This window comes from Protopterus annectens, chromosome 5.part0, assembly GCF_019279795.1.
Source record: "Protopterus annectens isolate FY-2018-M chromosome 5.part0, PAN1.0, whole genome shotgun sequence".
In the NCBI taxonomy this organism is placed as follows: Eukaryota; Metazoa; Chordata; order Ceratodontiformes; family Protopteridae; genus Protopterus; species Protopterus annectens.
The window spans coordinates 1,427,940,084-1,427,954,807 of NC_056735.1; the positions used below are offsets into that span (position 1 = coordinate 1,427,940,084).

The 14,724-nt window shown below is 36.9% G+C and overlaps 1 protein-coding gene across 2 annotated transcripts in view; it reads left to right on the plus strand.

Annotated features, from left to right (window-relative positions):
* Nucleotides 1–14,724, plus strand: part of PCCA (propionyl-CoA carboxylase subunit alpha) — a 4,227,722-nt gene that overhangs the window by 1,932,294 nt on the left and 2,280,704 nt on the right. For both annotated transcript variants that reach the window (XM_044071233.1, XM_044071234.1), the window contains one exon: nt 3,012–3,114. In XM_044071233.1, coding sequence (XP_043927168.1) covers nt 3,012–3,114 — 103 coding nt within the window. The remainder of the gene's footprint in view (nt 1–3,011; nt 3,115–14,724) is intronic.

Below are 14,724 nucleotides of genomic sequence, written 5' to 3' on the forward strand. Positions count from 1 at the left end.
TGTTTTGGAGTATAATGTGCTAGCAGATTGTAAGCATTTCCTACAGGTACTCTGACAGAAATACTGAGTGAGCTAATGGCTGTAAGTAAGGAAATAATTATTTTAAGCTGGGACAGAGGATCTGAATTACCTAGATATGGTAAGACATTGTTAAGTTTAATTCTGGTGGTTGCCAAAAAAGCAATCACTAGAAAAGAGAAATCAAAATGTAACCAACTGCATTTGAAGTATTGAATATTGTAAAATAGATGATATAACTGGAAGGAATACATGACATCGAAGTAAATGGAAATTGTGGGAAAAATACATACATGCTAATATTCTGGAGGAGGAATGAAGTTTAAGGGAAGGCAGGAATTGAGCAATGTATGGATTGTTGGACTGATGATAGTTATAAAAAATTATGGGATTTACATTATATGTAACTGGAAACATTTTATTATGGTTTGTTTCCATTTATAATAATGTATACTTGCCTATGCCTTAAGTGATAATTTAAGGCAGGTGTCAAACAATGATTAAAATGATATCCTTCTGAATTAAGTAAAGATTAAAATAATATTTGACTTTAGCAGGTTTTCATTTATGGAAGTGTAACAGGGATGGACCAACCTAGATCAGCTCACAGCATCCTTATTTGTTGAAAATGGTCCACGGAACATATTGGCAATCATTTTTATTGCATGGGAGTAAATGTAAGTGAAAGAATATATTCCTGTTGTACTTGGGTGTTGTGACCTTGACTTTGAATTATAAATGTTAAGGGTGGTCCCCTTGATCAGATATGGCTGTGTTTGTATTGTTGAAGTTGTTGGGTGCTAGTGTATTTTTAAATCATGTTAAGAGAAATTATTTTTTCAAGATTTTATGAACTGCCAAATTTTCATTTGGCTTATTGCATGCCCCATTAAACATAACTAATCAGGTCTGCTCATATTTGGAGAAAGTTTTGCTTAACAAAGTCTTGTTTGGAGATTTTTCTGAGTATTCTGTGATAACAGGCAAATTTTGCTTGACCAATGGTCACCTGTATTGCATGCTTAGTAGCTACCTATAAGAAATATAAAAGTCATAGGGACAAGTTCTGTACAGTCTCTTAATCCTTTGTTTTCCTTTGTGCTCCAGTGATATTTACAACCAGAACTGGTGTTTATAGTCTTTGCTAATAAGTTTGTTTCTTAATTTGTATGAAGGGCTCAAAAAGAAAGCAACAATTAAGAGCAGCTGGCAGCCTGGCCGAAGGAGAACCATTTAACTGTTAATGTATCTACAATGAATCTTGCTGTCAGTGGTGGAAACTAGATACTTACAAACCATTTTACGTTTGTGTAAGTTTCATGTCTGATTATCCCATTTATGTGTCGTCACACTACTGTGAATTCTTAGGCTTGTGGTTGACCACATTCTGCTTTGCTACAGACACATCAGTTGCACCTGTTATTTATCTGGGATAAATGAATGTTCTGTGGACCCCTTTCAGCCATAACCTCAGGCCCATAGGTACAGTAATTACAGACAAATTCATTTTGCTATCAGTCAGTCAGTTAACACTGGGTTTTTGACATACACAAGTCAAAAGCGTACATGTACTGCAGGTAAACAAATACACATGGAGCTTGCAATAACACACATTAACAGTTGAAACATTTAATCTGTAACTACCCGCTAGTCCACAGAGATCACTAATCAATGTATAACTGCTGCATAAGGCAGGTGAAAATGTTTTTGATACTGTATGATTACTGTTATTATTTCATACAACAAAGTCAAACCATTTTCTCTGTATCATTATCATTTGTATATATTAAGTGATCATGAAACTTAGACATCTCTGATTTGTTATTGTAACTGGTTCCATGTAAGTGGAGAAATTCCCCAAAATGTTTTCTTGGTCAGAGCCTAGGCAAAACCAGGTCTTTTTTACCTGAGAGAACTGTTACTGTCATTTCTCATGGCAAATGTACTATGTCTAAATCTGGCAAACCAATGCAAAGGAAGTAGTATTCAAGGTTTAACCTTTTAAAGGTTAGGAAGGCAAAAATGAGAGTGTCATGAACACTAATAGGCAGCCAGGTTACTTTTTGTATTGTGAGACAGTGATGTTCATGGGACTGTGGCAGAGAAAAAAACTACAAATATTTTTGACTGTCATTTCTAATGTGACTTGGAAAGTTTTAAGGGAGACAGCTGAGTCCTTGATGATGATGGTTGCTCTGAGTCTCATCTATCTGAGAAGATGTTTCATATACTGCTTGGGATTCCTTCTATCGTCCATTCACTGAACATGTTTCTTGAAGTAATATATAAAAGACAAGTGAATGCTTATCACGTCACTTGACTTTCAAGATGGCCTTCTTTAGGGTCTACATTTAACCCTGCTAGCATCCTCTTGTTTTTTCCATAGCCTATGCAACGGCTTTGAGGATGGATGCCCTGCTAAGCCTGCAAATCTAATTTTTTTGTATTCATGATTCTTTGTCTCATAGGTGTGTTCACTTATTTTCAGTTGGGATCATAAATTGTTACTGTCTGGCTAATTGTAATTTCCTGGATTTAGTGAATAGCATAATAGCTTGTGCAGATTTGTGGCACATGCTTCTGAAAATCGATGACAGAGAAAGCAGGAGTTTCAGCATTCTTCTTGAGCACAAGAGATAGAGGATGCAAGAGAGCCCTCTAAATAAATATAAACTGTCACAAATCCTCTTAAATATTAGCCAACATGGCAAGTACTTGCATAATTTTTTTTAGTTTGAATGTCACTAGTCTCGTATGAATTTTGTTTTGCCGTTCTTTTTTTACTATGAATGTAGTACTAATCACAGCTTTAAGTGGGCCAAATGTTACTAAACTTTATGATTGCAGTAGTCTAACTTGAATCATTAGACCATTTTTTTGTTTACTGAGATGATAAGAATGTCCCTGGTGAGCTTTGGCAATCACTAATGATGTAAATCTCAACTCAACATTTTTATAACATACATATTTTTCTTTATGTTTTGTTTACACAGAGAAGGTTTTAAGTTTTCTTCACAAGAAGCTGCATCAAGTTTTGGTGATGATCGACTTTTAATAGAAAAATTTATTGACAATCCTCGTCACATTGAAATACAGGTCAGTACATGCATTTTATTAATAAGAATTTCATATTTATCTCAATTTTAGCAAAACAGTTAATTTTGTTTCAGCAGATTATACTATGTGAGTTGTTCTAGTGTAATACTGTTATTTAAATCTTCATCCATTGGCATATCCAACACTGTAGAGCAAGTCTTTTTATATTGTACCTAACATTTACCAGAAAAGGTATGATTGGTGAAAACTCAAGGAAGGGTAAGTATGAGCAAGAAAGAAAAACAGGACGTGTGGCTGAAAGTCAATGAAAAGCCCTTTCTAGTTTTTGAAGGCCAGGTATTGGAAAGAGGGAGGGGATAAGCTGTAAAAGGCTGGCATATTGTTTGAAAACAGAAATAAAGACAACTGAAAGCATCTCTTCAAGATAAGTAAGGATCTCTTACTTTAGGGAGGTGGTTTGGAGGGACTTTTTAAGGATGTCTTTGGTCTTCCACAATTTTTCTTTGTATTAGTGAGTGTGTAGTGTATCGCATGTTGTTCTTGTACACAGATTATGTGAATTTGTGTCTGAGGAAGACAGTCTGCGTCACTGCAAACCTAGCTCTCTGGTCTGACTTTATTGCTCATCACTTCTAGCTTGGTTTAAAGCCTAACTTTAAATGAGGCAGCTTGATCAGAGTCATGTGGACGGTAAACTGAAATTAAAATAAATATAGATGAAAGTTTTTATATTCATGTAATTACAGTGTAAACAATAAACTAACCAGCATTGCAGAGTTCACAGATGTTTTTCCTACAAAAAGTGTATTTTCATCTGTGGTAGCTATATGTATTAGTAAATAGATCTATAGTGATAAGTTAAAATCAACAGGACAATGATTAAAAATAAAACTGCATTACAGAAATATAGAAATGTACTTGTTTCTGTCATACGCATTTTCTTCAGGGGAAGTATGCTTTCCCATATAGCTATAACAATTTTTATAATTTGCAGGAAAATGATCATCAGTTCCATTGAATATGCCACATTTAACTGGGTTGGTGATCTAGTGTATGGTCTTACCTAGTCATGACCCCAGCTGTAGACAAAACAATGACAGTACATTATACAGTAATAACTGCAGTGCAGAAAACATATAAGTGACATTGAAAAAATGTATCTCATAAGTTTTAGCTGGAAGTAATTTTCCGTTTACGTTTTGTGTATAATTAGTTATGTTTTGAGTCATAACATAGTGCACATAATTGTTAGAGAAGGACTAACAATTTTGGTTTATGAGAAGAAGAAACGACAGGAAAGAAGAAAAATACATGATAAAATAAATGTTGATATAGTCTGCTCGCATCACCTTTACTTTAGTTTTGCTGTCTTGGAAGTTGTTATGTTGATATAGTCATCAGAGAGGTATTTGGACATATATCAGTACTGTAGTGTGACAGGCTGCTAAGAACATTTTGCCGCTTGCTCCTAACATCCGTAGTAGTTAGTGGATAAAAACTGCTGGGTGAGTTTGCTATGTAATATTGAGAGTGCCTGATTTCTAGGGGAAGTAATTTCCAGGTATGAGGAGCAATTTTTGAAATGCCTTTTCTGATTTGGTAATTTGAATGATAATCTGTGTCTCCCTTCCTGCTAATTCCCTTGCATGCATGGCATCCACTGGAAGTGGCATTGTCACAGGGTTCCTTGCAAGTGACCTTGAGTTTAACAATAAGTTACTTTTTGTCCCTGTGGCCTCTTCCCTAATTGTTTTGTATTGTTGCCACTTTAAGCATGCCATGTCAAGTGTATAGTTTTTAATAAGTGTGGAGAGTAAAATGCTTACAAAATGTAAATTATATCACAAAATTGTACCCCAAGGCAAATGCTTGTTTTGTATGTACTGCTCATCTGAAAAGCTTTCTTTGGCTGCTTGTGGTATTTGTGAGTTGTTTACTCCCATAACCATTAGAAATAGGAAAAATAAAGTTGCTCAGCATGAAACGAGGCCCTCAGCCTAAAAAGCCTTGAATGGAAGAAAAATTGACTTCAGCATACTCTTACAGGTGTTTCCGAAATAGTTGTTGAAGTTCTGTTGGCAAGTTTCCTGAGTGTGTTTTTATTATCATAATCTGAAAAATGTATACTTTTTGCTTCTTGGCCATAGTGATATTTACCTTTTGTTAACTGGAGAAATACTCTGATCGAAGACCCTTTTCAATCATGATCTAGGCAATGAGGCAGACTTCTTTAAGATGATAATCCATTCCTCCTGTAGTTTGGCTATGAAAATTTGATGAAACTGATGGTTAATATTTAGCAAAGTATGTCTCTTATGTCTTTCCCATCTGGTACTAGAGCAGACAGAAGCAGTTCTCACTGACCCCTCTTCAGGCACCAGTCCCAGTGAGGTTGAGCTTAAACCAGCAGATGTCAATGTTAATGTTAACAGATTTGTCGGTGTCTCCTGTGGTCTGGATATTGAGGCCACCTTTGTGTGTCAATTTCTTAAGTGTCTGCTTTGCCTTTGGTCCTTTTTTGTAAACATCTTTATTAAATCACATTATAAATAACTACATAGGTAGACATACATTAACAGAAAAGAAATCAAACCACAAAAACATTTATTGTTCTTTTTCTAGGTTTATTGGTTAGTACTAGGGTAACTGCCCTTTCAGACCATTTTAAACATATGATATGATGATGCATTTTTTGGCAATTACCTTTAGACCATAATTCTAGCACGATTTATTTCTCCCTATAAGGAACCTGTTAACTCTTCATAAAAGTCTAGGTAAGAATCTTTACTAACCTCTGTGGAGTACGAGATAACATACTTAGTGCTGCAGCTAAATCAGACTAAAATATCTGTTCCCTGGCCAAAGAAACTATGCACCCCCAAAAACACTGATTATTTTTACCATCTGAGGGTTTGCACAAAAATATCATATTCTTGATTCTAAAGAAAAATGCTGGACTGCAACACTAGGGGCTCTCTACCCTCCAAACATGAATAATATATATTTTTATATCCATTTAATTGTATAAGACAGGCAGGTTAGTATGTGCATTTGAAGTTGCTATATTTATTTAGAGACATAGTTTGGTGTTTTAATTGTTTTATAAGGCACATAAATATTCTGTGATAAGGTTGGTGATGTTTTCTTGGGTAGGTTAATCTTTTTCTGACTGTATTGTGCTGTTGAATGCTAATTTTTGAATGCTGATAACATGATCCATTAGAATATTTAAATCAAACTTGTGGTTAAATGACACTGAAGAATCTTTGAAACCAGTATGTTGTGATGACATAACGAACTAAAATTGTCAGTTTTGTATTTATTTGAGTGCTGGCAATGTTAACATATATTTTATATAAATATAGTTGCAAGTGCAAATGAATAGTACATGTAGCGTAGATTTGAAGGAAATAATACCTTCCAGGGTGGGTGGTAGTTCTTAGTTCCACACCTTGCAGGGGCAATATATCTTAGCCTTCATCATGTGGTCTGAATGCATAATGCCATTCTGGTGTTGTCCAAGACGGTCCAAGATGATGGATATTGTTACTGGAATTTACTTGTTTATGCAAAATTTCTACAAATATGGTAAATGATACAAAAAGAAGTGAATGGAACTAGTGTCACACAGTGAGTTACCCTTCAGGTTTTCATAATGCAAGCAAATGTACTTGCAAAATCTGTTATTTTAGCAACTTTCTAAGTATATAAGGATGGTATTTAGAATATGCCCCTAATGAGCCCACCCATTATTTTTGTCTGTTTCCCTGATTCTTGCACTAAGAGGTTGAAAGGTATGCAGGAGCAAGGAGGCTGAAAAGAACTGGAGGGTTAAGTAGTGCACTGATAACTATGAAGCGAAATGGGAGGAAGTTGATTCTCTGAGTAAGTGGCAAGTACAGACACTTACAGATGCGTAAGACTAAGATGTGGAAGCAGCAGCTTTCCCTCAGAAACAAGTGCTAGTTGTCAGAAGGGTTGTTGTGATAGTCACTTGTAATTCTAAGATTCAGCTGTGTAGGATAAAGTATATGTTAAAATAAACATTTTCTTAAGTTTAGAATTTCCCCTTGTAATTGAAATCTTTTACAAGCTGACAGTCATTGTAAAAAATCTAACAATAAAATTACATCAATACATTTTTATTGAAGCAGGAAAACAGTTTTTCTACCACAGTAAGGATGTGTTTGTTTCTATGTGTGGGGGGACCAATACTGAATGTGTAAATTGCAGACAAAAGTTTTCCTGCAGGGATAGTGCTATCTGCATTTAAGTTGAGGTAAAGTTCTCCTTGTCTCTTCTGAAGACATTCGCATCAAGGTAATAATGATAAGTGGGAAAAAGCCTAAAATTATGGGTGTTTTTAATATGAGTACTAATAACTTGGTTGATGATCAAGAGGATTTTTGTTTATTTTATTTTATTTTACATTTGTTAACTGGGCTAGTCTAACTGGATATATTTCCATTTTCAGTAGAGGCCCGGGAGAAAAGCTCCAGTAGTAGCAAATAGAAATTAAAATCAATATTGTTACATAGTAAATGAAAGGATTTCAATAAAAATACAAGAAGTAATAATAAAATAGGTATTTACACTAGAAAAAGTGACAAAGTACAAGAGAAATTATTATACAGTATGATACATGAGGAATTTCAGTACATCAACAGGATAGAATACACACAGAACGTTGATTTAAGTTCACCAGTTACAGTCCTGCTTCCAAGGGGTAAGCAGTACATTTTTGGTAAATAAAGTGGGAAAAGGAGATATAAGTAGTGAAAGCAGAAGATTAGTCAGGGTTGCTGCAGGGGCATAACCAATGTGTTTTGAGGTGTCTTTTGAGGTTTTGTTTAGAGAGAGGCAAGGAAGAAAGTAAAGTTAGTTCATTTGGTAGTAGGTTCCAGTTTTTTCCCGCTGTGTTTGAAAACAGGGAATCTCCAGCCAAGTTGTTAGACTTGCTTATGCTAGCTAGAAGTTTGCTAGAAGAGCGTAGTGAATTTAGATTTTTGTAGAGGATTATGCGATTGGAGAGTATAGGAATGCTATTAAGTTGGTAAAATATCTTGTGGGCAATGAGTTGGGAGAATATCAGATGGTTTTGAAGTTCAAGCCAGCCTAGCTGCAGTAGATTCAGACAGTGGTGAGTTCCAAAGGGATTGCCAGTGGCAAATCTGGCGATGTTATTATAGGAGTTAGCTAGTTTGATAAGATTATTTTTCTTTAGGTTAGTATATATGGGTGAGGCGTACAGAAGAGTTGAGATTAAATGGGAGTGAGCAATCTTGGTTCTGGCTGTTGGAGTTAGGAAAGGTTTGATTGTAAGGAGCCTATTTTTCTGTAGACAGTTTTTATGGTGTTGTTTATATGGCTATCAAAATTAGGGTTATTGTCAATAGTAATTCCTAACAATTTAGTAGCACAGTCAGGGGATATAAGAGTGTCATTACTGGAACTGACTGAGAAATCTATGGACGAGGACTTACTGGTGGGTGTAAAGAGTAGGAGCTTAGTTTTTTTTAGCATTGAGAAGGAGGCAACGTTTCGAGAACCATGTTTCTACTATGTTAAATACCTTTTGAGTTAGAGATTGTAGTTCTGATGGGGAGTTTGCTGAGCATATTAGCGTAGAATCATCTGCATGCCCAAAATCATGAATTTCAAAAGACTGAGACCAAAATCTTGAAAGTTCAAAAGACTGAAAACTCAAAATACTGAATCTCAGAATACTGAAAACATACAGGATACTAACACTTACTATATTCCAGCACAACTACATACAGAAACAAATAAAAGATAAACTGTTTACCATTTTCCAAGTATAAGCAAGGTGACAAGCGCCCCCTGCACCCCCCATGTGGTTTGTCTTGTATTTGTTTCCATATCTACTTCTGCTGGAATATAGTAAGTGTTGGTATCCTGTGTGTTTTCAGTATTCTGAGATTCAGTATTTTGAGTTTTCAGTCTTTTGAACTTTCAAGATTTTGGTCTCAGTCTTTTGAAATTCAAGATTTTGGACTTTCAGTCTTCTGAAGTGAATATATATATATATATATATATATATATATATATATATATATATATATATATATATATGCAAGTTAATACTTTTTGTTATTTGTATCATTAAAGACTGTTTTTTTTACTCAAAATTGTTTTTTATTGAGAAATATGAATTGAATAACAAAGAAATGATGACCATATGCATAAACTTTACATTAATGAATAAAAACAAACATTTCTTTAACAAAAAACAGTAACATCAACTATTTACAAGGTGACTACATGAATAAGAAGGATTTCAGTTATATTCATTGTATTAATTATTGTTTCAGTTTATGAACCTTTAGTGATTATTTGTTGTTTAACAGATTCTTGAGTTTGATCCATGAATTAAGTACAAGAGTTGCTCTAGTGGTTCTTCCTTTAATTGAAAGTATCTCTAGCTGACAGTTTCATTCACAATATTTAAAAAATCTTTCATTGATGGTGTTGAGACGTTCTTCCAATTTTTTGTGACTATTTTCCTCACAAAAGTTAGTAGACTCCAAAGAAGAGGATAATCATTTTTCTTAATGCATTGTGGGATTGGCACATTGAAGAGGATTATGGAATTAACATAAAGTTATCAGTGAATAATGCTTGTAGAAAAAGATTAGCATCCTTCCAAAATGGCTTTATTACATTGCAATCACAAATCATAAGTTCATAGGTAGGTAGGTACTAGGCTATTGGCCCATGGGCCTAAGTAAGCCTAGCCAACAAAGTTCCCTGGCTTACGCCAACCCAAGAAAGTTAATTTCCTGTGGCCCTGTCAAGCAGAGCCACAGAAATTATCCCTGGGGTGTATTTCCTATTTCCCATCCAGTCAAGATTTTTCTTGAAGAGTGTTAATGAGGAACTTTGCTTGACATAGATGGGTAGCTTGTTCCAGAGTATGGGAAGTCTCTGGGACAGGAATCTATCCCTCCAGCATGTCCTGTTAATTGTGGTGACAAGGTTTAGGTCCCTAGAGTATGTAGCTCAGAGGGATTGGGATTTCTTTAGGTGTAGCATGTCCAGCAGCTCCGGGTTTGACATAACTTTATATGTTAGGCAGAGATTACATTGGAGTAGGCGATATGCTACAGAGTAAAGCAGGAGTTTTTTGAGACGGTCAGTGTAGGGCATCTGTTTGAGGCCAGTAATCCTCTTTGTGAGGTACTTCTGTGGCCTTTCCAGCTGCTGCAGATGTCTTGTGAGGTACATTCCAAAAGGGATGCTGTACTCTATAATGGGTCTAAAGAGTGTCGAGTAGAGGGAACAATGACTTCTTTTTTCCTGGATGAGAACCCTTTTGTGATGAGGTGTGCCACATAGAAGGATTTCCTGACTACTGTTCATAGCTTCATAGGTTAGTACTAAGCTAACTGCTCTTGCGAACCATTGTAAGCCTAGCCAGTTATCCCTTGTGAGACTCAAACCCTGCACCTTGTGTATGTAAGGCAAACACCTTAACCATTAGACCACCCTCCCAACTGTGGCAGTGTGATTATCAAAGGAGAGACTACTGTCCACCTGAGTCCCAAGGTCTCTTATCACACATTTGGCATTAAGAAGACTGCCGCCTATGTAGTAGTTCATGGGTACAGAGTTTTTACCAAAGGGGATAACAGTGCACTTTTTGGCATTGAGCTTGAGGCCATGGGATACCAGGCATCTGTCTCAGTGTGGCCCTTCTGTAGGATGTCCACATCATTTGGGGACTCGACTATAGCTCCTAGTTTGCAGTCATCTGCGAACTTCGTTAGCCAGAGGACTTCTGTGTTAGCCTGTACTTCAAAGAAGTAGATACCAAACAGGAGAGGTCCCAGGACTGAACCCTGTGGTATTCCACTTGTCACTGGTTTGAAGTCAGATTTGGAGTCTGCGACTTTTACAGTATGGGTTCTGTCAGTGAGCCAGTTGGCAACCCATCTTGTGACATAGGGATTTATACCTAGTTTAGTGAGTTTAGCTATAATTCCAGAATGGGGGATGGTGTCGAAAGCCTTGGCGAAATCAAGATAGGCTGTGTGAACCACCTTACCCTTGTCTACGGCGTTGATGACTGCCTCAAAGAAGTCGACCAGGTTCAGGAGGCATGATCTGCCTTTCACAAACCCGAGCTGGGTGGGGTCCAGAGTTTGGAGGTTACCGATGTCTTTGTTTATGAATTCCATGATGATATGTTCCATGGCCTTGCAGACCAGGCTCATCAGGCTAATAGGGTTCTAGTTCCCAGGATCAGTGGTGGCTCCCCTTTTTTGGAGTGGGATAACTGTTGCTGTGCACCATTCAGTGAGCACAAAGCCTGATGTGAGGCTATGATTGAACATGGTGCTTATGTGGGGAGCCAGTTCATTCTGAAGTTCATGTAAAACGCAGCCTGGGATGTTGTCCAGTCCCATGGATGCTGTGTTTTTAGCTTTCGAGAGTGCTGCTTTTACCTGTGTAGTTGTTATTACAGGGACTCTGCATTCTTAGATATGGGCCCTTTAGGGGGTTAGAGGGGGGAAAAGTTAGCACTGAACCTATCAGCCAGGATGTTGGCAATATCAGTTGGTTCTGTAATTTTTGTATCATTGTGCTCTAACTCAGAGCAGATCTGGGTGTTGCCATTGAGATTATTGACATACCTGTAGAATGCTTTGTGGTTGTCCTTAGAATCAGTGGCGATCTTGTTTTCATAGCTAGATTTGGAGGATCTTATAAGGGATCTCAGCTTCTTACTGAGGCTGATCAGGGAGCTCCTCCACTCATGGGATTTTATTCTCTTTTGCAACAGTTTCTTCTTTCTGTTGTAGAGTTTGTTAATGGCAGGGGACCACCAGATTGGCTTCCTTTTTTTGGAGGATAAGCTTCTTGGTTCTGTTTGGGATGGCACGATCCATTCACTCGTGTAAGTGCTTGTAGAGTGCATTTGTGTAGGATTTAGCAGTCATAACTGTATTGTCCATCTGCATGGGTGTCATGAAGTTCGCTACTTCTGTCTTAAGAAGCATGAAGTTGGCTTTGGAGAACTTTTTTACCGTGGATTCCTTAATGGCGGGTGGGGCAGGATGTGGATATATCTAGGGTGATTAGCTTATGGTCAGATCTGACCAGCGAGGAGTTGACTTCAGGTGTGGAACACCAGTCACTCATGTTGGTAATGACTAGGTCTAGGATATTGTTGCCCCTGGTGGGGGTGTAGATAAGTTGATCCAGGGCATTGGAATTTATGAATTCCAGAAAGCCAGTCAGCTGCAAGTTCCAGTCCACATCTCCAACATTTGTTTTTCTTATTAAACATAAGTTCAACTTTGTATGGAGTAATGAAAGTTTTATGTAGAAATTTCCAAGAGAATAATTTCCATTTCAAGGAGATTATGGTTTGAGCTAAAGATGAGTTCATTAGAATTTTCTCACTACTACTATTTATCTTTAAAAGCATTCATTGTGTTTGTATTAATATTGTTTTGTGTATATGCTATAGGAAATGTCTGAAACATCCATACTTTGTATTCTGGATTTTTGCATATAATGTTTCTGAAATTTTTCATTGTTGCGAGAATAAAGTATGAATTTATCACTATGCTTTGGTGTTCCAAAATAAAGTCTTTTAGAATCCAAAGAAAGTTGTTATTTAAATTATTGTGACATTCATATTTGCTGTTATTACTTTTTAAATAAATATTTTCATGTATTTCTTTCCATTTAGCATAATAGCTCTTGTCTGTCCCTGTGTCACAAGATGGGTTGCCAACTGGCTCACTGACAGAAACCACACTGTGAAAGTAGCAGACACCAAATCCGACTTCGGACCAGTGACAAGTGGAGTACCACAGGGTTCAGTCCTGGGTCCTCTCCTGTTTGGTATCTACTTCTCTGAAGTACATGCTAGCACAGAAGGTAGAAATAAAATGTAACTCCAGCAGTAACAGCCACAAAACCAACGTCTAAACACACCACTGGAAACGGGTTCTAGGATAGGAAGCACTGCCACGCATAGCACAGAAGTAAAAACAGTCCCAATTTTATTAAAATTTGTTAAAAACAAAATCAGTTAAGCGCTTTCATCAAATACATTGACTTCTTCAGAACATCTTAACAACTTCTCCCAAAAGTTTATATGTGCTGTGCAATTCATTCTCCAATTAAACAATTACTGGCAGAGTTACCTTCTTAAAGTGCACCAGTGCCATAACCTTTTTCGTTGTGAAATTTCACTCGACAGTCACCATTGAATTTACTGAGAGCTTAATATATCATTATATGCCATAACATTAGTGGTCAATAATCTTTACTCCACCTCACCCTTTAGCTTCTAATATAGCCTTTACTGATATAGCATTGTTTAAACCAAGGTATGTGGTGGAATTCAAAAGTATTTGCCATTTAGACTCACTCTCATTCAATTTCTTAGTAATAGTATCCCCTCTAGGGTTACCCTTAATTTGTTCTATTATGGCAAATTTGAATTCTTTGCAACCTTGACTATTAGATAAATGTCTGTACAGCGCATTAGTCTCATCCTTTCTCCTTATACAATATGTATGTTCATATATCCTGTTTCTAAGACATCTATCTGTTTTCCCCACATAGTAACAGGGACACAGGGTACACTTAGCTAAGTAGACCACATGTTGAGTACGACAATTACCATTTTGAAAATAGACCATGGTCTGGTTAATATTATCTAACCTTATCTTCATACTACTCATAATGGCCCAACACTGGTTGCAATTGCCACATTTTTGTGCATCCTTCCCTGTTCTTCTGTGTGCTGTAGAGTCTTTCCTCATTTCAAACAATGTTTTAAGACAAAAACCGGTTTTAAATACGAACGAAGGCTGTTCGCCTAATAACTTGAAAATGTTATCATCAGATTTTAAAATATTCCAGTTGTTACCTATAATCTTTCTAACTTCCTTGTCAAAGTGTCCGTATCTTATAATACAAGACCGGTTATGTGGGTTATCTTTTGGTTGATTCAAGTTCTTAAATATGTTTCCCTTTCCACTACCTAATATAGGTTTATATTTGTTATTCCATTCAGACCTAACATATTTAATAGTGTCGTGTACTAGGGAAAAAGGATAACCTAGCACAGAAGGTCTTTGGCTAATGAAGTTCGCAGATGACTGCAAACTAGGAGCCATAATCAAAACTCCTAATGATGTGGACATCCTACAAAAGGGCCTCACTGAGACAGATGCCTGGTGTCAAAGCCATGGCCTCAAGCTCAATGCCAAAAGGTGCACTGTCATCCCCTTTGGTAAAAACTCTGTACCCATGAACTACAACATAGGCTGTAGCATACTTAACACCGAAAGTGTGATGAGACCTTCGGACACAGGTGGACAGTAGTCTCTCCTTTGTTAATCACATCGCCACAGTAGTCAGGAAATCCTTCTACGTGGTACACCTCATCACAAAAGGTTTCTCATCCAGAATAAAAGTGGTCATTGTTCCCCTCTACTCATCACTCACCTCACAAGACATCTACAATAACTGGAAAGGCCACAGAAATACCTCACAAAGAGGATTACCAGCCTCAAACAGATGCCCTACACAGACCGTCTCAAAAAACTCTCTGCCTCACATATAAAGCAATGTCAAACCCAGAGCTGTTGGACATGCTCCACTTAA